This window comes from Sprattus sprattus (assembly GCF_963457725.1).
Source record: "Sprattus sprattus genome assembly, chromosome: 20".
Lineage (NCBI taxonomy): Eukaryota > Metazoa > Chordata > Actinopteri > Clupeiformes > Clupeidae > Sprattus > Sprattus sprattus.
In genome coordinates this window covers 11,263,924-11,289,172 of record NC_137918.1, presented here as the reverse complement: position 1 = coordinate 11,289,172, position 25,249 = coordinate 11,263,924, and the positions used below count along the sequence as shown (strand labels likewise).

The 25,249-nt window shown below is 40.7% G+C and overlaps 3 protein-coding genes across 3 annotated transcripts; 2 read left to right on the top strand and 1 right to left on the bottom strand.

Moving 5' to 3' along the window:
- Nucleotides 1-293: 293 nt before the first annotated feature.
- On the bottom strand, nucleotides 294-3,628 carry LOC308382078 (XK-related protein 8-like; the record flags this gene model as incomplete). Its single annotated transcript, XM_080859762.1, has 3 exons — nucleotides 294-1,045; nucleotides 2,498-2,688; nucleotides 3,306-3,628. 3 exons carry the CDS (start codon nucleotides 3,626-3,628, stop codon nucleotides 294-296), a joined length of 1,266 nt encoding a protein of 421 aa, XP_080715888.1.
- A 5,044-nt stretch (nucleotides 3,629-8,672) lies between these two features.
- Nucleotides 8,673-12,945, top strand: LOC308381578 (XK-related protein 8-like; the record flags this gene model as incomplete). The annotated part of the gene is made up of 3 exons (XM_080859173.1): nucleotides 8,673-8,899; nucleotides 11,379-11,569; nucleotides 12,206-12,945. The coding sequence occupies 3 exons, from the start codon at nucleotides 8,673-8,675 to the stop codon at nucleotides 12,943-12,945; spliced, it is 1,158 nt and encodes a 385-aa protein (XP_080715299.1).
- An 8,706-nt stretch (nucleotides 12,946-21,651) lies between these two features.
- On the top strand, nucleotides 21,652-24,179 carry LOC308381949 (XK-related protein 8-like; the record flags this gene model as incomplete). The annotated part of the gene is made up of 3 exons (XM_080859619.1): nucleotides 21,652-21,956; nucleotides 22,550-22,740; nucleotides 23,449-24,179. 3 exons carry the CDS (start codon nucleotides 21,652-21,654, stop codon nucleotides 24,177-24,179), a joined length of 1,227 nt encoding a protein of 408 aa, XP_080715745.1.
- Between the last annotated feature and the right edge of the window lie 1,070 nt (nucleotides 24,180-25,249).

The window sequence follows — 25,249 nt, the reverse complement described above, 5'->3', positions numbered from 1 at the left end:
TAAACTACAGATTATATGATACAATACATATATATAATAATATATAATACACATTTATTCAGCTTCAATGAAAGAGAGACCCACAGTATTCATAGAATACCCCTTAGGTGCTTATTTTGTTCAAGGGTTGTTAAGTTTAAAAAATATATGATTTTGTAAACACTGATACATCTTAAATATAATCTAAATTAAAATCTAAAATAAAGCTATGTATAATATAAATAAAAAGTAAGAAACTGTTCATTGCAGCACTGTAATGGAATGTGTCTAGTAAATCTTCTTGCTGATCATCTCTATGAGAAAAAATTATCAGCCAGTTTCTGCATCCTCTTCTGGGCCCCAGTCAAAGGCCTCGGTGGGTGTTGGGGTCGGGGTTGAGGTGAGGGTAACGGCACCTCAACTGAAAAAGGAGTGTCCACCTCGTCATCACTTAAGCAAGCAGGTGCATATTCATAGACTTCAGACTCTTCAGACTCTTCAGTAGCTGTTTTGTTAGGATGAAATATTTTGTAGTACACTATCTTCCCCAGGATTCCTACTGTGTAGGATCCACCCACTGAAATAAACACTGCCAGTGCTGGCATGCCGAATACACACTGATCCTTGTCGCTATTCCACCACCACCACAGCCCCAGCAGGAGCATAATGTCCACTGCTATCATGGAATGATAGATGATGCTCTTTCGTCTGGAGCTGCCCGTGGATACATTGATCCAGCTGAAGTACCAAATGAGAGCTACGGTGGCCCGGTAGAGCCATTCCCCGGCCAGGGAATCCATGAAGTCAGTTTTCTGATGCCAGGACCAGAGGAACAGTGCGACCCACAGGCAGACGAAGTCGACTGCAATCATACCGAGGGGCAGAGTAGAGGCAAACAGGGCTATTGCTGCCACACGTGGGGCAATTAAGAGGAAGTTCCACAGGAAGTAGACCAGAGAAGAGGTCCACGTCATCTGGGCCTTGTCCTTGTGGAAGGAGCGCATGGAACGGTGGTACATGACCACGCTGATGGAGATGGCAGCAAACGAACCCAAAGTCTTTAGACCTGCAGGGAAGAAGACAGGAACGTGTGATTCGCTGTTTATGACACTGTAAGGGTGCTTTTGATCACCTCAGAGAAAACACATTTTGCATTCATTCAGTTAGCAGATGGTTTTATCCAAAGTGACTTGCAGTACAGATGTGCCTTTTCATTAGTAGCCTATGTGTGCTCCCTGGGAAGCAAAACCATGATCTTGGCGTTAGCACCTTGCTCTACCAGCACATGCTTACTCATGGTTATTTGTAGCCAGGCCATGGGAATCACTATTTCCATTCTCTACTTGTCACCTCACATAAGTCAAGTAGGAGGTTCAGGCTGTATATCCTGTTTGCATGGTTGGTAGAAAGTGTGCTATGTTAAGCTAATATTGGCCTAAGGCATGTAGCATTCTTTTGATTACAGCTCCAGACTAAGTCTATTTATCAATACTTTCAGTTACATTCATTTTTATATGAAAGTATTTACATAAAAGATTTGTTTGTTTTACTCTACTTTTCAAATCCCCCCTGTGCCATGCACTAGCCTGGATACCAGCCTGAACTCCGCCCACAAAATGTTTGGTCTGGGAGATTCAGTCTGGAGTTGAGCTAGTTGGGAGGGTTTAAACGTTTCGAAAAAGTTGAGAAAGCAATCTAAACCAATCAAATTGTAAGGGCGGGCTTTATACGTTGATGGACAGATGACCTGATGATAGATAGAATACCGGTATACATCGAACAAAGATGGCGCCGTCTCGGGAGCTTAGTGGGACATATTTGATATGATTTAAGCTATCTACACGACTTTTTTTATGTCTACATTGACTCGGTTAGTTGTGTATACGCAACACCAATGTTGCCGAGGATTGTAGGTCTTAACTTAAGCACTCTAGACCATTATTGAAAGGTTATGCTAACAGCGTAGACAAAAAAAACATTGAAACAAATGGTAGCTTCTAGCCTTGAGTGCTAATTAAGTAACGTAAGCAGGCATATCTCAACAGATATTGACAGCGCATTCATTTTGAAAGAGGAACAGAGAAACGCGATCAAGGCATTTGTCGATTGAAAAGATGTTTTTGCCGTCCTTCCTACGGGATCAGGTAAAAGTTTAATCTATCAGATGGTAATAATACTACGTTGCTCTGATTGGTTCTAGGTATCCAATTCAGCGAAGAGAAATTTTCTTTCCTGGTTCGTTGAAACACGCCCCATAATCACAGCCCAGTGGTTCGGTCTCAGACTCATATTCTGACTAGAATTATGAGTATGACATCGTCAGGCTAGCCATGCACACTATGCTGTAAGTAAATTGAAATGCTGGTTACACTGACTATTACATGTTATAGACAATATTGCAGAACTCCTAACACAGTGGACTGATGATTCCGGATGTTCCAGACTGTACAGTGCCTATCCCCATGAGTTAAACTCTTCTGAGATCTCTGGATGGCAAACATGTGATTGACAGCAGTACCTGTGACCCATTCCACGTCCTCCCTCTGCAAGATGATGGTGATCATAAGGGTCAGCTGAGGAGCGCTCTCTGAGAACGTCTCGATGAGGCGCAGCATGCTGAGGTCATGGGTCAGGTAGACAGCGATGCCCTCCTTCTTGGCTGTACGGGTCTTCAGGTTACGCAGAGAGATCTCCATCACGCCGGCAAACCTGTGGTAATAAGAGCAGATTGGATGAAAGTGAGCAGGGATTTGATATACTTGCTAGTAAAGGTTTTGGATCTGAGGTTTGGTAAGTTAAATGAAGATGAAGTCCACCAATAATGATTGAAGTGAATATTTGTATCAGTATGCCCTTTTAGGACATAACATTTACCATCCATGAAGTTGTTTAATTCACACTCATACATAATATGACTGATGTCTTTACATTGGGTTAACGTTTCAATTAATATTCAGTCTACATATCCTGTCTGTTCCTTATGGCTAGAAATAGAAGACAGATATTTGGTTCACATTCTCTTATCGGGCAATGTATAAGGAAGTGAATAAAATCAACTACAGAGCAACTCCGTACATTGTATGAATTAAAATGAGTGTGTCTAGCTTTTTTGTGGTTGTGATCAGATTCATTCGGCTGGTAACTTCATTCAGCTGGTTCTGGAAACAGAAAATAACTGCATTTCCCGTAGAAGTCCCCTCTCCTTATACTACCAATATGTGTGGAAACAAAATACCCTCTTTGCAATGCCAATACATAAATTCAGATCAAGTCAAAGTAAGACACAGTGGTTATTTGAATGCAACATAATCACTAAAGTCACCAACCTGAGGAAGACTCCCAGCTGACACACATGGAGTACTCCACAAAAGATTCTATTCTTCAAGTACTTCTCCAGGTACATATATTTGCCAAGGCAAATACTCTCCTCTTCCGAGCTATAGTTATACCAAAGCCAACTGAATATCTGGAGCAGCAAAGATGATCCCAGTAATAAAAAGATCAGCACTGCCATACTGACATAGGCTTCCTCCTGATAAAAACTCAAAACCGCCCAAATGTCAAGCACCACATCCGAGAAGAAGAACAAAAGACCCAACACGTTCAACATAAAGTCCGAGATAGTATACAAAAATATACTGTCCTCCATTCTCTTCGGTAATGTTTTGCTTTCCTTTTACACAGAAACGTAATCAGGAAGTGCAGGAATTCCTCCTGAGGTGTTGAAAAAGAGTGAAAAAATAGACTCCAGCTAAAGTTAAGATCTGTTTACAGAAAGCACATACTGACTTCCTTGCGCTCAAAGAGTGAACTGCCAAAGAGATATCTGTAAAACTGCTGTAATGTCCATGGTATTGTTTCTAGGGCATGAAAAAGAAAGTAAACTACAGAACTCTTCGAACTGAAAGCACTTTTAAATGTTGAGGTCTGCCTCCTCCTCCTCCTCCTTCTATTACGTAACATGCATAACTATCCCCGTCACACATGCCTCAGCTAACCATGGAGCATCCTGGTATACCACACAGTAGCATGAGAGAGAGCATGTTTAAAATCCATGACTGTGGTCACACACACACACACACACACACACACACAATCCGTCTTATGAATTGGCAACCCCAACACCACATATGATCGTGGCCTCAAACCACTCCTTAACCAGTGGGATATGTGATATATAACACTCTTCTCCTATTCTTTTATTATCGAGATTAATCAATGACACACAAGGGAAAACTTAATCCCTGCTCACCAGGTTATGGCTTTAGAGTTTATTGTTCCAATCTCCACCAAGGCATTCACAACTTGAATATCAGTAATAACCAGAACGCTGGAGAGCCCCACAGCACATTCTAATGGGGCAGAATTGAGTGTGAAGCAACACTTAGCTCAGACTCACATGTTAACAATCACATGGTCGGTGATTGATTTCTTAAAACTATGAACATTTCAATAGAGATGTTCAAAAATAACAGTATTTGTTGTCATGGCCTGGACTTTAACACATAAAGTGCAGACATTTGTAACAGTTTCATCTTGAACATTTGAACAATAGACATCATACCATGAGCAGAGACGCGCCAGAAGGGCATATTGTGCTGCACAGACACAAACAAACAGACAGACAGACACACTATTATAGAACAGCTGATCAAAATGACCCATTGGAAAGTACCGATTTATAATCAGTTCGTAAGGGGAACTCATTCATTCCAAAATGTTCACATCCTTATTGGTGATGAGTGTGTAGGTTAGCTGACTGAGTTTAAACGCAGGAGCACATGAAGTGCAGTGTGCCATCATGAGACATCCAAGTGCTTTAAGGGGAATCACAGAACACAGTGCTGAGCATGTGGACCGTGGTGGTCTGGATATTTCAGGAAGTGTGTCATATAGGGAGGTACCTGTTCCACTGTTGCCATAGACATGAATGGGCAGTGAAATTCTAATTACTTAATGTCAATCAGAACAGTTGTCAGGACAATTCTGAAACATTACGTTGAAAACAGGGTGCAGTTGTGATTCCTGTTTTGCCACAAATACTCATCGCGGCCATCCCCAATGCCTGGCAGACCCCCAAGATATTGAACAGGCAAACTTTATTAAAATATATTAACATTTGTGTACTATCTTGTGGAACTTGGAACTGATTTAATCTAGTGCTGTCAGTTTAACGCGTTATTAACGGCGTTAACGCAAACCCATTTTAACAGCGTACATTTTTTTATCGCGCAATAATTTTTTTTCTTTTATTAACGGCCTTTTTGCCCTCCCAAACTGTGTAGTAGGCTAACTCACGTTTGAATGAATGGTGAGCACGATACGGCAAAATGGATGATAAAAAGCTTCTGAATAGAAAGTTAACCTTTAAAAGTTGTGTTGTGCAAAAGAAGCGAGCTTCACTGCTTACTTTTTATTGGTAACCTAACTGTTACGGTTCATTGTTTTTGAAATAAGAGGCCTGACTTCTATGTTCACAGCAAACTTGAAAAAAAGAAAATATTAAGCCATGGTTTCACTGCACTATAGGCTGAGTGTTTATCAGAAATGTGAACTTTATAATTGTATATTATAATTTTGTACCGCCCTGATTGGCAATGTTGTTTTTCAATAAAATAAAACATTGCATAAAGCAAGCCAATCCAGTTTTCCATGTTGATAAGAGCATTAAAATAAAATAAAAATGATGGAAAAAAATTATTGAAGGGACATTTAGAATAGATAAAAATGTGCGATTAATCGCGATTCATTTTGAGTAAACTATGACAAAAATGCGATTAATCGTGATTAAATATTCTAATCGTTTGAATGCACTAATTTAAACATAGTAAGAATAATAAAACCTTACTTTAAATAAAAAAATAAACGTGAAATCACTTCTTTTTGTTGTCCTTTTTGGATATCCCAAACATGAGTAAGACCTTGCCTGAAGCCCTGATGGTCCAGCTGCTGCTTCCTCAACCTGCACTACATCTGTACTGGAATTCTAAGTTTCCTGAATGAATTTCAAAATAATGCTTTAATGAACAAAACTACCTAATAAGAAGTTCATGCAATGCATTTGTTTGTTTAATACAAAGGTAATTGGTTCAGGTTTTATGGAGCTGTACTAGGCCTACATCCTCTGTACTGGATTTCTGTGCAATGGAATAATGTATCAAATAATTATATGATGCATTAATTTGGGCATCCCAATTTATTGCACCTTTTTACTACCTGGCTGCAAGTAAAACATTTATTCTAAAAAAAAAAAAAAGTCAGTGTCAATGATAACATTCATTGGAAACATTGTCTAAACATCCCTTAAAAAACAGCATTTTAATGCAATCTTTAACAAAATGGACAATTCAACGTCTCATCTGAACCCCTGATGCTGATTCATCATTACCCTGCTCGACATCTGTAGCTTCAGGCTGCTGTTTTTCCTGCGCAGCAATTCATCAATTTAGTACAGGCACTAAGCGCTTATCATACGGTTAACACTACACTCTTGTGTTGGAAAAAGGATACTGCATGTAGCAACATGACGTTACTGGCTAGTCATTCTAGAGCGAGAATGCTAGCCACGCCACCAGTATATAGTTATAATAACAATTTTACAACACCTAATTTCAAAACAACAAATCGAATTTGTTACCTTCACAATGGGTCATCAAATATATAACTAATCACTAAGGGCATAACTTTGATTTGCCTAGAAACAAATACATTTAAACATTACAAATTCCGTTAGACAAGCAAGCCTGGAGCAGGAGACAGATGATCAGGTTTAGCCATGTGGTTCCCTAACTATAGGAGAGCGCTGTTGTCACATAACTACAACTGAAACACATTTGTAGGGTCCACTGGGGCTCGACATGACTGAAGTCATTTAAAAACTGCTCTCAATTATATATTAAGGCGACAGACGAGATTCTACATACTGGTTTGCTTCACTTCACTGTGTGTGCTGTGTGTATTACTACCCTGGATGGGTAAAATGCAGAGATCAAATTCAGAGTGTGTCACTATCTCTGCCAGAACATAGTCACTTTCACTTTCACTTTCACTTTCATTACACAGCAGACAGTTGACCAGACAGAACATGGCAATCACATGTGAATAACATTTGCATAACTTTAAACCCTAAATTGAATGTTTTATGAGCTTAAATGTCATTGCATTGGCATGTTCAAATCCAGGCCATGACAAAAAATACTGTTATTTTTGAACATCTATTGAAATGGTCATAGTTTTAAGAAATCAATCACCAACCATGTGATTGTTAACATATAAGTCTGTGTTGCTAAACATTCAATTATGCCCATTAGAATGTGCTGTGGGGCTCTCCAGCGGTCTGGCTATAACTGATATTCACTGATAGTTTCAATGTCTTGGTGGAGACTGGAACAATAAACTCTGAAGCCATAACCTGTTGAGCAGGATACATATTTTGTCAGTGTGTCATTGACTTATCTCGATGATAAAAGAATAGGAGAAGAGTGTGATATATCACATATCCCACTGGGTAAGGAATGGTATAGGTAAGGTTGTAGATCAGCTGTTTACATGACTGCCTTGTCTGTCTGATCATGACTTTCACAATGAGGCCACGATCATATGTGGTGTTGGGGTTGCCAATTCATATGAAGGATTGTGTGTGTGTGTGGTGTGTGTGTGTGTGTGTGTGTGTGTGTGTGTGTGTGTAACCACAGTCATGTATTTTAAACACACTCTCTCTCATGCTACTGTGTGTGTAAGATCATTTCAGTTCAGTATAGGTTTATTAGGATGAATGGGTACAATCTTTGAAATGTCTTGTTCAGAAACAAAGGCCTTGAGTGGAAAAGCAGGCCTGGAAAGGTCAGGTCACTACAACAGTAGCTTCTAGCTGCCCAGGACAGGAGAGAATGTGGCCTGTGATACATTGTAGGACTTTTGGGAGATAACATGGTCAGCTACTCCCTGAAAGACAGAGGTGCAGGGGTTTCACACAACATGACACATTTATGTCTATTTCTGTGAACAACAGATACACCAGGGTAGGGATCCCAATGACCCCCACCTGTTGACCACATTAGAGCCCACAGATGACATCAGTAAAAGATAGATTGTAAGAACTTGACTTTCTCTGTAGCAGATCAGATGCTTGAGCTCTCCGGTTGTGTTCACTTGGTGAAATTGATCATGTAAACTCAACTGTATTTGCGCTGCAATTTATCAAGTAAAGCTCTTTTGTTACAACAAACTTCATACTGGCATATCTTCCAAGTCCTAAACCAACACATAAAACCCTTACATGTGGTGTACCATGATGCCCCATGATAAGCTGAGGCACGTGTGACGGGGATAGTTCTGCTTGTTACGTAGTAGAAAGAGGCGGAGGCAGAGGCAGACCTCAACATTTAAAAGTGCTTTCAGTTCGAGAAATTCTGTAGTTACTTCCTTTTTCACGCCCTGGGAACCACACCATGGACATTAAAGCAGTTTTACCGATATCCCTTCGGCTATTTTTTGGGTGCGAGTCTACTTTTTCACTCTTTTTCAACACCTTAGGAAGAATTCCTGCTCTCCCTGATTACATTTCTGTGTCAGCGGAAAGCAAAACACCAAAGAGAATGGAAGACGGCATATTTTTGTATACTATCCCAGACTTAATGTTGAACACGTTTGTTGTTGTATTGTTTTTCTTGGACGTGGTGCTTGACATAAAGATGCTTGTGAATTTGTATCAGGAGGAAGCCTATGTCAGTATGGGAGTGCTGATATTTTTATTACTGGGATCATCTGTGCTGGTGCAGATATTCAGTTGGCTTTGGTATAACTATAGCTCGGAAGAGGAGAGCATTTGCCTCAGGAAATATATGTACCTGGAAAAGTACTTGAAGAACAGAATCCTTTGTGGGGTACTCCATGTGTGTCAGCTGGGAGTCTTCCTCAGGTTGGTGACCGTTTAGTTTTGTGATTCTGTTGCGTTCAGATAACCACTGTGTCTTACTGTCACTTGATCTGAATTTATTTATTAGCATTGTGAAGAGGGTATTTGCTAACCACACATGCAGTGGTGTAGTGGTCCCTGGAGAAGGTTATACTCTTAATTTTTTTAAGCAGCCCATATAGCACAGGATAAACGCCCTGTTTCGAGAAGTGGGTATACCCACTACTGACTGAAAAACCTGCGTATACCCTGGACTACACCACTGCACACATGCTGGTAGTAAAATGAGAAGGGAGCAGTTTCCTTCTTCAGGAGCTGCAGTTGTTTTCGATTTCCATCACACAAGTTGCTAGCTGAATTCTACTGATTGCAACCACACAGAAGCAAGACAGTCATTTTAATTCATACAATGTACAGAGTTGCTCTATGGTTGATTTTATTCCCTTCCTGGTACCACTTTACAATAAGACTCCATTATAAATTGTTTATAAATGGTGTATTAATAGGTTATTTATTAGGTTTTAAACCCTTTGTAAGTCATTAATGAGCCCTTGTTAATGAGTTATAAACACAGTTTTTATACGTCGATGCAGGCTTGTAGAACCTGATAATGTAATAATTTCCCGATAATGTAATAACTCCCGATAATGTAATACAAATTCCTTCATAAGTCCCTAAAACATGTAATAAAACCTGATAATGTAATAATATCCCGATAATGTAATAAAGTGCAGGTTAGCCTCAATTTTGCAGAACCTGATAATGTAATAATTACCTGATATTGTAATAACTTTGGTTGGTGCTGGTCAACTGTCGTTGTTTTGCGCGGCTGAAAATCCAAACTGTACCAGGCCAATCAAATCGTCTTTTGTCATTCGTCAGTCGCTCGGATTGGTTGCAGCGCCATTCCTATTGCGTGGCATTGCGTGCAGAGGCAACTTAACAGACAACCGTTAATCCCGCCCACACTGAAAATCGTGTTGTGCCAGACCCTTGTACAGCTTCTTGCTGTACAGGTTTGGCTTGCGAGGCTAAAGGCCTATACCAGGGGTCTTTAACAGGGGGTCCGCGGAGGTACTGCAGGGGGGTCGCGAAATCTTTGGTTGATAAGATAATTTTTTTTTATATTTCTAAAAAAAAAAAATAAATAAAAAAAAAAACTTTTTTTTTCCACAAATTTAAATGTCTTCCAAATCAGAATTGTATTTATTCCCTTTAAATTTACATTAACATAAATCCAACATATTGTAGCGAACGTATAAATTGATCGAGAAGACGTTATCTTTCAGTCCAATCGACACCCACAGCTACCCACAGGAGCTCTTTCAAGCTGGGCACCGGTTCACTCACAGCACCTTTCATGCACAGGCACTAGCCAATCAGATCGCGTTTCTGCTCAAGTCTAAAGAGCGCGAAGGTCAAAAATAAAAGATGGCGGACCAAACTCCATAGCTGGTCTTGTTTGTACCTATAAATTGTTAGTTTGACATTTTTTTTGCTTAGATTTAAAAAAAATAATAATAAAGAGAAATAGACACTGTAAAAGGTAAAAAACGTTAATTGTAACTGAAAAATAAGTGAGGATTTGCGAGGTGTGTGAGCCTCCTAGCTAATGTTAGCATGCTACTACCTACAATCTTAACAACTTGCTAGCAGTGTGATTGGTTTGTTGACCTGTCAATCTCACTATAACATCTATGTTGTCAACACAACTCCATGCGCCAGACTCCTCCTCCGTCATCCGTTGGATCGTGTCAGTCAGGAGTAATTGAAAAGAAGATACATCTCACTAATGTGGGAGGATGTGTGCCATCGACACAATAACAGGGTAGCTATGTTTTTTTGGCACTAGGCCCAGTATATTATAAACAATATCTTATGCAATTTATATAGTAGGGGGTCCCTGCTCATCTCGCCATCAGTTTGGGGGTCCCTGGTCTGAAAAACGTTGAAGACCCCTGGCCTATACCATTGGGATCAAAATATGAGCAAAACAATAGTGGGTGGTTGTCTACACAGCATCACTACTTGGTCTGAATAACTGGTGTCCCAACATTTCAGCACTGACCAAAGTTTTTACAATATCAGGAATTTATTACATTATCAGGGTTGTATTTTTTACAAAGGGTTTACAACCTAATTACTAACCTCTTTATAAACCATTAATAAATCATTTATAATGGAGTGTTATTGTAAAGTGGTACCCACTTCCTTATACACTGCTTGATGTGATAAAGTGGACGAAGTCTATGTTGTCCATTTCTACAAATATTAAAAAATAGTAATTTAAATGTTAAACAATGTAAATATATAATACATATTATGTATGAATGTGACTTAAACAACTATTTTCCTATCACGTCATTCATTATTGGTGGACTTCATCTATATTTAACTACAAAACCCCTGTAGCCACGACATTCCCAGCAAGTATATTTAAGCCCTGCTAGAAGTCATATCCCATCTGTTCTATATCCCACAGGTTAGCTGGCGTGATGGAGATCTCTCTTCATAACCTTATCACCAAAACAGCCAAGAAGGAGGGCATCGCTGTGTGGGTCAGCCATGACCTCAGCATGCTGCGCCTAATTGAGACGTTCTCAGAGAGCGCTCCTCAGCTGACCCTCACGATTACCATCATCTTGCAGAGGGAGGGCGTGGGGTGGGTCACAGGTACTGCTGTCAATCACATCTTTACCATCCAGAGATCTCCATAGAGATTAACTCATGGAGATGGAATCGTCAGCCCACTGTCATAGTAGTGTAAACAGCATTACAATTTACTTACAGCATTTAGTGTGCATGGAACAGGAGGAGTTTAATAGGTACTTTCAGCCTTCAGGCACTGTAGTAACCCCTGTTTATGCCTGAACTGGACTTCCAGTGATATCCAATGATCCAATATATAAATACTACCCCCCCCCCAAAACAGCTTACTTATCCAAGTTCTTCTAAATGTATTCAAACAATTGTATAGTAACACAAACAAATCCTTTATGTGAATATTTTTATATGAAAATGTGTGTACACACTTTAAGTGAAAGTTTTGAGAAATAGACTTGGTTAATTGATAGTTGAAAGCTGATGCCGACTGGATCTGTGATTAAAAGATTGAACACTACATGCCTCAGGCCAATATTAGATTAACAGAGCACACCTTCTACCAACCAACCAACAGGATATACAGTTAATACAGCCTGAACCTCCTATTTGACTCATGTGAGGTGACAAGTAGAGAATGGAAATACTGATTCCCATGGCCTGGTTACAAATAACCATGAGTAAGCATTCCTGTCTTCTTCCCTGCAGGTCTAAAGACTTTGGTCTCGGTTGCTGCCATCTCCATCAGCGTGGTCATGTACCACCGTTCCATGCGTTCCTTCCAGACGGACAAGAAACAGATGACGTTGCGCTCGTCTCTGGTTTACTTCTTGTGGAACTTCCTCTTAATTGCCCCACGTGTGGCAGCAATAGCCCTGTTTGCCTCTACTCTGCCCGATATGATTGCATTCCACTTCATCTGTCTGTGGCCTGCACTGTTCCTCTGGGCCTGGCATCAGAAAACAGACTTCATGGACTCCCCGGCTGGGGAATGGCTCTACCGGGCCACCGTAGCTCTCATTTGGTACTTCAGCTGGTTCAATGTATCCCAGGGTGGCTCCAGAGGAAGGAGCATCATCTATCATTCCACGATAGCAGTGGACATTATGCTCCTGCTGGGGCTGTGGTGGTGGTGGCATAGTGACCAGAATCCGTCTATATTCGGCGTGTCAGCACTGGCAGTGGTTCTGCCAGCATTGGTTGGATCATACACCCTAGGAATCCTAGTGAAGATAGTGTACTACAAAAAAATTCATCCTAACAAAACAGCCACTGAAGAGTCTGGAAATGATGAAAGAGCGCCAGCATGCTTAGAGGAAGTGCATTCAGGTAAGGACGTGGTGAACATTGCTTTGTCAGTTGGGGTGCAGCCACCCTCACCCCAACCGAGTCCTTTGACTGGGGCCCAGAAGAGGATGCAGAAACTGGCTGACAATTTTTTCTCATAGCACTGCAAGATGCGTTTTTGAGAAGACATACTGTACTAAACACAGTCCATTACCGTGTTGCAATGAAAAAGCCTTTGACAAATTCTAGATTTAACTTATTTCAACTACTGTGTATGGAGGACCAAACCTGCCATATTTACAAATGAATGAATGAATACATAAATGGCCACATCCATGCATTAAGACAGAGATAATTCCTATTCCTATTCCTTTTCCTATTCCTATTTCTATTTCCTATTCCTATTCCTATTCCTATTCCTATTCCTATTCCTATTTCTATTCCTATTCCTTCTTCTCAATATGTTAATGAGATGTGTCAATCAAAAATAGGTAAACGGTATTTGACACACCATTGGCTAATCGTTTTTAATGCGTTGTATTCGATTATGTTAGGGGATGTTCTCTCAACTAGATAGTTAGGTCATCATAACTAGCGAAACCGCAGTTTGCTAGATAGATAGCTAGCTAACTGCAAGCAGCTTCATTTGATTTGGAGCAGACATACTGTATGTGTATTTTGCGATGTATTGAGTTGGGAGTGGGGACTCACACACTGTTTAATCCACAGGTGGCAACTTTACTCCTATGTTTTGGGCTTTGGAAATGTGAACAAAAACGACGTGTCCCTCTAATCTCTCAGGGTAGCCTACCTTGTGTCAGATCTACAAGTCCCGTAGGCACACTTTCGCCTTGCTACTCAGACCTCAAAGTTGTCAGACCTTCTTTTCTTAGTAGCGGTTGCTAAGGTATGATTGGATATACATTTTAGTTTTCAACAAGATCAGCCAGCCTGGCCAAGTCTCTGGCAATTGCCCTTTTTATGTCTTCCATGACAGCAAGGTAAGGCTAACATAATCGGATACAACGCATTGAAAACGATTAGCCAATGCTTTGTCAAATACCGCCTACCTATTTTTGATTGACACATCTCATTAACATGTTGAGAAGAAGAAATAGGAATAGGAATAGAAATAGAAATAGAAATAGAAAAAGAAATAAGAAATAGAAAAAGAAAAAGAAAAAGAAAAAGAAAAAGAAATAGGAATAGGAATAGGAATTGGAAGGAATAAATGAATAAATAAATACATGTATTCATGTATTTCTGTCTAAATGCATGGATGTGGACATTTATTTATTCATTCATTCATTTGTAATTATGGCAGGTTTGGTCCTCCATAACTGTGGACCAACAACCCTGGAACAAAATAGGCACCTAAGGGGTATTGTCTGTCTCTGTCTCTTTAATTTCATCGCAATTATTATTTTATCACTTTGTTACCAAATTCTGGTGGATCATCTACAGTGTTAAAACAGGTTACACATGATAAATTCTCCATGTGATCGTTTGCTTTCCATGTGTGTGTTTTCATTTACCTCTATGTCTTCATGTACATGTATGTTTTTTTTGTTATACATTTTTTTTACTGTAATGTAAAATTCTGTATGTAATTTGTTTACAAACGTTATCATTATCCTTTGAAAAATAAAGCTGAAAATGTGTATTATATGTATTATTTCATATTATCTGTAGTTCATATATACACACTAAGCACTGAAATCATTTATATAGACTCACGTACCTACAAATTCAGTTATTAACAGTTCCACTTAAAACCATTCAAAATCCAGTATGATCAATAGGCTACAGTACGATTTTTAAATGGTTAGCTGGAGGGTGCGATTTGTCCAAAAACCAGAGGGGGGGATGTTTTTTTTTTTTTATCATGAAAAAAAAACAAGCAATACATAGGCCTAATTCTCTTCATATACATGCATCATATATATATGTCTATCACAGTGGCGGCTCGTCCATAAGGGCGATTGGGGCGACGCACTGCCTATGGGAAAAGGAAGAAAATAAAAAAAATAAAAAAATAAAAAATGATAATTCCTGATGTATAAATTCAATTGCACGACTACATGTAAATGTAAATTTCATATTTTTTTTCTGTCGGATTCTACCACTAGACCGTCTGATATGCCTCTGTATGTCTTTGTCGAATCAGGTAACAGTCATTCAGTCAGCCTAGAGTCGTGATTCAAATGGCCCCGCCCCTTCAGGGCGATCTTGGACGAAATGAAAATCGCCCCAGACCTCTCCCATTGACTCCCATGTTAAATGCGTTTTTTTCACAAAACAGAGCTCTCAATGCATTCTCTATGGCTTCCGGGAGGGCTCGCCCCTCCAAGTCTAGTCATAAGTAAGCGACGCAAAAGCCTATGCTAAAATGCAATGAGGACGTCACACAGCTTCGACAAAGGCATGTCAAGATGGCACCTGTTCAGCACAACAACTCATCCGCTCTTTGACAGAAACTTCTTTTTAGTCAGCGTAATATTGAAGATAAATTGACCAAAAAACCCTAGACCAAAAGTATCCATTCAACAGTTTTCTACAAAGGGAGGGAAATTGGAACAAAAGAAAATCGCGGTCGTGAAGTGGCTAAACGCGGTCTGTATCTATACCACTGTCACTTTTCATAGGTTTCACAGTGTGAACTAACTTTAAATAATGATTTATGTGATGACTTATTTTGCTTTTGTAAGCCAATACTTTCAAGATCAGTCAATAAATATCGTTGGTTTTGACGTAAGTTGCCCCCTTCTTTATGTTGTTAGTGGACATATCATGTGTCCTGTTCAGCTAGGTTACATCATACAACATTTGAGACGTGTGGATAATGAAAAAGTGGGATCAGTTAATGTGGAGCCACATCATGTTTGCTTATGAAGGCTCCTGAATGTAACTTTCTTCCATAGCGTTCCACTTGTATCTTGCTACTCTAGCTATGTAGAAAGAGGGGAGATATTACTGTTGGTTGCTGCCAATAGTGGACAAAAAGGTTTTGCTGTATGAGTAAATCGGATAACTTAATGTACCTACTGAATAGGTCGCCTTAATCATTATCAAAAAAATTGCCCCCCCTGAGAATTTTTTCAGGAGCCGCCACTGGTCTATCATGATATGATAATCGCTGCTAGACGCTCAGTTCTTGTGCTCCCTCTCATTCACGTTGAAATACTGAAACCGAAACTGAAACTTTGAAACTGAAACGCAACTGTTTTGGACAGAACTCGCTAATTCAGTGAACAAATATTTTCATATTCATTGTACAGTAGCCTATACACGGAAATTATCAAAACCAGCGAATTCTGAGAATGCCGACAGATCGGGTAAGGTGAACGTTAGTGCCAGTGATGTAAGCAAGTGTAAGAAAACGCTGTCACAACCTGCCTGTTTTTTCATTGTTTTTTTAATAATTGAGGTGTTAGTGCCATTTTTACATTGTTGCTCAGATTTAGGCATTATATCATTTAGATTCATATTTAGTGATTGTTTATTATAGTTATAGCATATTTGTATTTATAGCTCGCATTTCAGTCTAAAATATGTTTAAGTGCTTAAGCATTGCATTGCTTGGAATAACCAGAGGTGAGCTGTGACGTAGCGAGCTCATGCATCAATGTATCAATTGTTTGTTTTTGATGTATCAACTGTCACTTTGTTGCACTTGTCAGAATGTTGTCAGAATTTCAGTAAAAGACGGAGCGAACACAGTTTTTCTACCGTTGTTGAAATACAGTACACGCGTAGATTCGTTTTCTTTCCGTCTAAGAGTGGTTACTTAAGGTTTAAGATAAGAACTACATACTGACCAAAAGAAGGGAACTTTAAGCCACTACATGAGGGTTATCCCCCCCATGTATGAAATTCATCCAGCTGAGGTGGGGATGTAAAAACCAGAGGGGGGGTAAATCCCCCCATCCCCCCCGGCAAATCGCACCCTGGTTAGCTGGTCAACTCTGCTTTATTTCAAAACACCATTTAGTTTCCCTCCCTCAAACCTAGGCTATTAATGTGTTACAGGTGTGTGCTAAGCTAAGTGCTTGTCTTCTCATCACTGACCACTTCATGTGCTGCTCCCCACAGTAGTAAGATATGACCATTACATAAACAAGAGTAAGCACAATAGAATCGTTTAAGTGTAGGCGATCACTGCAATACATAAGACCATAAGTCAAGAATGACCGTTTTAATTTACATTGACAGGCGCGTCATCATCGAAGTACACAGGAAAACCTTGTGGGCCTTTGAACAGTATTCCGGTCCAATCAGAGAGAAGGAAAAACAAACAATCAAAAAGCAAACAAAACAAATTGTTGAAAGAGTCCATTTAAGCATTATGTCTCAGTGTACGATTTAGGAGTCAAGTTGAAATGTGTCCCACGTAAAGGACCACAAGGTAGCAGCACATTTTGTGGTCGCAATTGCCCTGTCGAAGCAGGAGGAGGAGTGGTTTGAAAAGTACTACACAAGAGTGCGACCACAGCACCTTGCTGCCAAAGGGAAGCGCAAGCGGGATGAACGGGATGACAAGGATGGTGAGGACTTTTTCTTTGTCTCATCAATGGGGAAGAAAATCAACAACCCAACCTCTGACCTGGACCGGCTGCATGAAAAGCACAACCTGCTCCATGTGAACAGCCAGACTGTGCAGAGACTATTTGAGACGGAAGCTAACCGCTTGGATGAGCCTCAGAAGGCATTGGTGTCTGACTACCTGCTATTCTGGCAACACAGCTATCAAAACACTATTGAGTGAAAAATCGTGGGCAGATGTGATGGGCACTGATCTATTGACCAAGATGGGTGAGGCATCAAGATGAGCATATTTTATATTTGTCAAGGCAATGCCAACATAGTCAAGCACACCATTATCTATATCGAATGCACTTGTTTTTTTTATAATCATTATTCTTTGTTTTTATGTAGTGCCGGGCCTTCCGGAGAAGTCACAAGTCATGAGCCGTTTGGAGAAGGGACTATTCATCCGTCTGAAGAGTCTTCCAGCCATGGTGTCCATGCTGTCCTTTCTTTGAAACAGCCAGTGATACATTTGCACAAGCTTCCAGAGGAAAATGAAAAGGTCAGGTTCCATGAGGCATTCAATCATCTCTTGGAAAACCACCCTGTTACACTGAGTGGGAAACAGCCACAAGAGAAAGAGCGCAGGAATGTCTCTCAAGACTGGGAGCTGAAGCTCTACACACACTGTGAGTGTGTGTGTGTGAGCCAGGGTGAGCTGTAGAGCTGACTCGGGCTCATCATTGCCATTGTGTCGTCAGATCAGGTAGTGCCATTCCTGGCTCATCCTGGGAATCTCAGCTGCTTTGTTTAACTTTTTTTTTTTTTTTATTACATTTAATTTAATTGTCATTTAATTTTCACCTACCACTTCATGTCTTGTGTGTGTGTGTGTGTGTGTGTGTGTGTGTGTGTGTGTGTGTGCGCGCACAATAAACATGTCATCATTGGAACTTGACATCCATTCATGTTCTTACCGGACAATCTGTGGCGATTGTCACCTAATCAATCATCCAGCATACAGATCCTTTTGGGATTTATTCATTCACATATCCCCTATTTTATAAAGAACGTTCATACACCTGCCCCTGTGAACGCTCGATGAGCAACAAGGAACAAACAAGACATATGGGCAATTTTAAACTTTATTCATTTAATACAACCTCAGGAGCCACAGGGGTGGGTGGAAGATCCATACGCAGCCACAACAGCCTGGCACCACCTCCTCATGCTGGTCACCAACCTGGTCACACATTGCTGTGGGATGGCAATTCATTCCTCAACCAAGAGTCGTTGCAGATCAGCCGTCGTGGTTGTGTTGTTCTCTAACACGTACAGCACGCCCAAGCTGATACCAAAAGTGTTCAATTGGGTTGAGGTCTGGACTCATGGCAGGCCATTCCATTAAATTAATAGTGTAAAACCCCTCGACACCTTATCCAGGGGTGTCGTTCGGCCTATTGTAGAAGAAATCCAAACGATGTTTCTGTGTATAGCACATCATGAGAATGTCATTGTTTCACCTGCCTATTCCCATCAAAATAGAAATAAAGAATATTGAGTATTTGAAAATAAAGATTAGGCTATACAAAACTAGTGCAGTGCCCGTAGGAATTATGCATTCTGTAGTGTTAGCAGACGTAGGGCTGTTGGGTATGTAATGGCAAGACATATTTGCACTCCACATAGGTACAGGTTACACTGAAGTATTATTGTGATGCATGTTTCCTTTTCATTAAGAAATGTGTTAATGGTAGCCTTTTTGGAGAGTTACCAACAAATAAAGTTTGAGATTATGTAGAGCATGGTTCTCAACCGGGGGTCCGCGTACCCCTGGGGGTACGTGAAGGTAGTCCAGGGGGTACGTGAGATTTTTAAAAGATATATTTAAAATAAGCCTCCATTCAAAAATAATTTAGAAATAGTTATTATTCGGCTCTTCAGAATGTTCCAAAATGTACGTTGATTTGTATGGGCCATATGTGGGTTAAATGTCTGCGTTCGCAGGTTTGTAATTCCTTGATATTCACTGCTGCGGAAAGTTATCACCGCTGTCATTGGCAACGGGTTTTTTTGCTTCTAATTCACATCTTTCATGTCATTCCGCAAGTAGTCCGGATAGTTAACGTAACGGAAGGTCATTGAAACTTGAAGTCAGAAGGTGGATTGCTCAGCATTTGCGTGCAGAACAATTTTTTTCTACGCGGAAATCCCGAAATGGCAACAAACTCATTCAAAAGAGGTATTCTGGAGGAATGTCTTCTATCGTTTTGGCAAGTAACTGTATAATAAGTGCGATTTTTTTGCGAAAACATGGGAGCTAAACACAGAAGTGCGTTGGCTCTCTCGAGGGAGAATACTCAAACGGCTGTTGGATTTACGATCTGAAGTACAGACCTTTCTGATTGAGCACAGATCCCACAATGCCACACAGACTGGCTTGCAAATATGTGCTATCTGGCAGATATATATCAGCAAACTGAACGAACTGAATATGTCTGCAGGGAAAGGACACCAGCATTTTAAACCTGTATGGCAAGGTGGGAGGCTTCCCGAAGAATCGCTCCAGGTGAAGTTTGGCACATCCACACTCACACAGTTTTGGATTTTTGTGAAGCAGGAGCACCCTGACCTGGGAGAGAAAGCTTTGGAGCAGCTACTACCCTATGCCTCCACATATTTATGTGAGGCCTCCTTCTCTGCAATGACTGTGATCAAACCAAAGCAGAGAAACAGACTGTGCCTGGAGAAGAGCTTGATCACAGAAGTTGCCTCGTTGCCACCAAGACTGACAAAGATTTTCAGTGAAGCACAAGCACAAGTTTCTTACTAAAATGTAATTGCAAACGCACTCAGTTCAATGCAACAATATTCAATGTTCAATCTTCAGTGCTGACAGTTTAATAAATCAGACAATGATGGCATAGCACTGTGTGTAACATAGCCTATTTTTTTCAATCAAAAATGCTTTGCGCTGGTTAGGGGGTACTTGGCTGAAAAAATATTTCACAGGGGGTACAATACTGAAAAAAGGTTGAGAACCACTGGATGCAGTTGAATATACTGTAGTGTAGATGTCAACATTGCTGTCTAAACTATAAACTAAATGTCATAAAGAAAGACATTATTCAAAATGAAGTTATGGTTGAAATAGGATCACTTCTTTATTGTAAGGGTAAGTGTAGGGTAAGAATGGTCATGCAGTTGGACTCAAATGTAGGTTAATTTTATTGAATGTATGTAGCCTACTGTACTGTATGACTTCGATGATGCTAGCTTTGACAGCCCACTCTCAGACAGATCGTAATAAATGTCCTTACAATGGGAACACAGTTTAAATAGGCTTCTCTGCTGGAGATGGCGTTACTATCCCCGCCCCGAATTCAGTGCACATTGCACGTTCGATGCACGCATAGGCTAGCTAATTTCACAGCAATTAACGTAAACAGGTTGACCTGACGTAAACAGCTCCTAAGAGCTACTTAAGAACTCGTGCACGTTGCGCTCGTGCATTTGACTTTAAGTTGATGGTTGGGAAACGCACGTACATAGAAAGTGTTACTTAGTGTACGATGTCGCGAAAATCCACGTAGGCCGTTAAGATACGTCGTTATCGGGAAACGAGGCCCTGGTAATTAGTTACTGATATTCAAGTTGTGAATGCCTTGGTGGAGATTGGAACAATAAACTCTCAAGCCATAACCTGTTGAGCAGGATACATATTTTTTTCAGTGTGTCATTGACTTATCTCGATGATAAAAGAATAGGAGAAGAGTGTGATCACATATCCCACTGGTTAAGGAGTGGTATAGGTAGGGTTGTAGATCCGCTGTTCACATGACTGCCTTGTCTGTCTGATCATGACTTTCACAATGAGGCCACGGTCATATGTGGAGTTGGGGTTGCCAATTCATATGAAGGATTTTGTATGTGTGTGTGTGTGTGACCACAGTCATGGATTTTAAACATGCTCTCTCTCATGCTACTGTGTGGTATACCATGATGCTCCATGATTAGCTGAGGCATGTGTGACGGGGATAGTTATGCATGTTACGTAATAGAAAGAGGCGGAGGGAGAGGCAGACCTCAACATTTAAAACTCCTTTTAGTTCGAAGAGTTCTGGGGTTTACTTTCTTTTTCGTGCCCTAGAAACAACACCATGGAATATCTTTGGCAGTTGACTTTTTGAGTGGGAGGAAGTCAGTGTGTGCATTGTGTAAACAGATCTTCACTTTGCTGGAGTCCGTTTTTTTCACTCTTTTTCAACACCTCAGGAGGAATTCCTGCACTTCCTGATTACGTTTCTGTGTAAAAGGAAAGCAAAACATTACCGAAGAGAATGGAGGATAGGATAGAAAAATATGCCATCTCGGACTTTATGTTGAACGTGGGGGGTCTTGTGTTGTTCTTCTTGGACTTGGTGCTTGACGTTTGGGCGGTTTTGAGTTTTTATCAGGAGGGAGCATATGTCAGTATGGGAGTGCTAATCTTTTTATTACTGGGATCATCTGTGCTGCTGCAGATATTCAGTTGGCTTTGGTATAACTATAGCTCTGAAGAAAAATATATGTACCTGGGAAAGTACTTGAAGAATAGAATCTTTTGTGGAGTACTCCATGTGTGTCAGCTGGGAGTCTTCCTCAGGTTGGTGACTTTAGTTTTGGGATTATGTTGCATTCAGATAACCACTGTGTCTTTCTGTCACTTGATCTGAGCATTGCAAAAAGGGGATTTTGTTACCGCACAAATTGGTAGTATAAGGAGAGGGGACTTCTACAGGAAATGCAGTTATTTTCTGTTTCCAGAACCAGCTGAATGAAGAAACCAGCCGAATTAATCTGATCACAACCACAAAAAAAATAGACACACTCATTTTAATTCATACAATGTAAGGAGTTGCTCCGTAGTTGATTTTTTTTCACTTCCTTATACGATGAGAGAATGCGAACCAAAGATCTGTCTTCTATTTCTAGCCATAAGGAATAGACAGGATATGTAGACTGAATATTAATTTAAACATTAACCCAATGTAAAGATATCAGTCATATTATGAATGAGTGTGAATTTAACAACTTCATGGATGGTAAATGTTATGTCCAAACAGGCCCTGCTGATACAAATATTCACTTCCATCATTATTGGTGGACTTCATCTTCATTTAACTTACCAAACCCCAGGACCAACACAGTATATTAAATCCCTTCTCACCTTCATCCAATCTGCTCCAATAACCACAGGTTTGCCGGCGTGATGGAGATCTCTCTGCGTAACCTGAAGCCCCCTACTGCCAAGAAGGAGGGCATCGCCGTCTACCTGACCCATGACCTCCGCATGCTGCGCCTCATCAAGGCTTTCTCAGAGAACGCTCCTCAGCTGACCCTCATGATCACCATCATCTTGCAGAGGGAGGACGTGGAGTGGGTCACAGGTACTGCTGTCAATCACATGTTTACCATCCAGAGATCTCAGAAGAGAACATCTGGAATCACCAGCCCACTGTTAGGAGTTCGGCAATATTGCCTGAACAACATGTAATAGTCAGTGTAACCAACATAGCAACTTAATTACAGCATTTAGTGTGCATGGCACAGGGGGATTTTGAAGAGTACAGTAAAACAAACACATCTTTTATGTAAAAAGTTTTATATGAAAATGGATGTACACATTCTAACTTAAAGTACTGATAAATAAACTTAGTTAATTAAAGGTTGAAAGCTGATGCAGTCTGGAGCTGTGAAGATGGAAAAGATGGAACACAACATGCTTCTGGCCAATATTTGCACACATAGCTCATTTTTTACCAACCTTGCAAACAGGATATACAGCCTGAACCTCCTATTTGACTTATGTGAGGTGACAAGTAGAGAATGGAAATACTGATTCCCATGGCCTGGCTACAAATAACCATGAGTAAGCATGTTCTGGTAGAGCAAGGTGCTATCGCCAAGATCATGGCTTTGCTTCCCAGGGAGCACACATAGGCTACTAATGAAAAGGCACATCTGTACTGCAAGTCACTTTGGATTAAAGCATCTGCTAACTGAATGAATGCAAAATTTGTTTACTGTGAGGTGATCAAAAGCACCCTTACATTGGATAAACAGTGAATCACACGTTCCTGTCTTCTTCCCTGCAGGTCTAAAGACCCTGGGCTCGTTTGCTGCCATCTCCACCAGCCTGGTCATGTACCACCGTTCCATGCGCTCCTTCCAGAAGGACATGACGTGGACCTCATCTCTGGTCTACTTCCTGTGGAACTTCCTCCTAATATCCCCACGTGTGGCAGCAATAGCCCTGTTTGCCTCTACTCTGCCCCTCGGTATGATTGCAGTCCACTTCGTCTGCCTGTGGCTGGCACTGTTCCTCTGGGCTTGGCTTCAGGAAACGGACTTCATGGACTCCCCGGCCGGGGAATGGCTCTACCGGGCCACCGTAGCTCTCATTTGGTACTTCAGCTGGTTGAATGTATCCTCGGGCGGCTCCATAGGAAGGAGAATCATCTATCATACCATGATAGCAGTGGACATTATGCTCCTGCTGGGGCTGTGGTGGTGGTGGAATAGCGACCAGGATCCGTCTATATTCGGCGTGCCAGCACTGGCAGTGTTTCTGCCAGCATTGGGTGGATCCTACACAGTAGGAATCATAATGAAGATAGTGAACTACAAAAAGTTTCATTCTAATAAAACAGCCACTGAAGAGTCTGGAAGAGCGCCCGCGGGCTTAGAGGAAGAGCAGTCAGGTGAGGACGTGGTGAACATGCCTTTGTCAGTTGGGGTGCAGGTACCCTCACCCCTACCCCCACCGAGTCCTTTGACTGGGGCCCAGAAGAGGACGCAGAGACTGGCTGACAATTTTTTCTCATAGCACTGCAAGATGCGTTTTTTAGAAGACATACTGTACTAAACACAGTCCATTACAGTCAGTGCGTGCACATGATTGCAGTACTCCGATCCGATCCGAAGCCCCGATTTTTCTCTCCATGGGGGATTAACTGCGTTATCTCACGGCACATGGCAGTGACAAATCCAGATCTTGGCCGCGTCAGTTCAAATCAAATGTGGAATGTTTACAAGCGGGCATCTGCTACCGTTGATTATACAGTAAATAAGTTGTGAAATGAAACAAAAACACACCACAGTTAAAGTTGTATTAGTATTGATTGATTCACATCGATATGAATGGATTACATTAATAACAAGTGGTGGAAAAGTAATATGAAAATATTTGTTCACTGAATTAGCGCGTTCTGTCCAAAACAGTTGCGTTTCAGTTTCAAAGTTTCAGTTTCGGTTTCAGTATTTCAACTTGAATGAGAGGGAGCACAAGAACTGAGCGTCTAGCAGCGATTATCATATCATAGACATATATGATGCATGTATATGTCTATTGGCAGGATCTCAAGCACGTGCAAAAGTTGTTGTTGTCCAATTGGAATCTAGATTCGAGAGACACATGCGCACGTAGTCCGATTCCCAGCGCAATCCGATCGTTTATCCAGGGGTCTACATCGGAGTTCAGTCGGACTCAAGTCGGAGACAGGAAATCTAGATTTGGGGAGACACATGAATCGGATCTTCGATTTAAATCGGACTGAAATAGGACTGGACACATGTGTCCGCACTGAGAGTTGCAATAAAAAAAATGTTATTTTAAATTTATATTATTTCATGTAGCCTTTGACAAATTCTAGGTTTCTTTTATTTTTTACTTATTTCCACTACTGTGGACCAACAACCCTGGAACAAATTAGGCACCTAAGGGGTATTTTAACAATTTTAACTCTGTTACCAAATGCTGTTGGATCATCTCCAGTGTTAAAACAGGTTACACATGACATACTCTCCATGTGATCGTTTGCTTTCCATGTGTGTGTTTCATTTACCTCTATGTGTTCATGTACATGTATGTTTTTTTTGTTATACATTTTTAATACT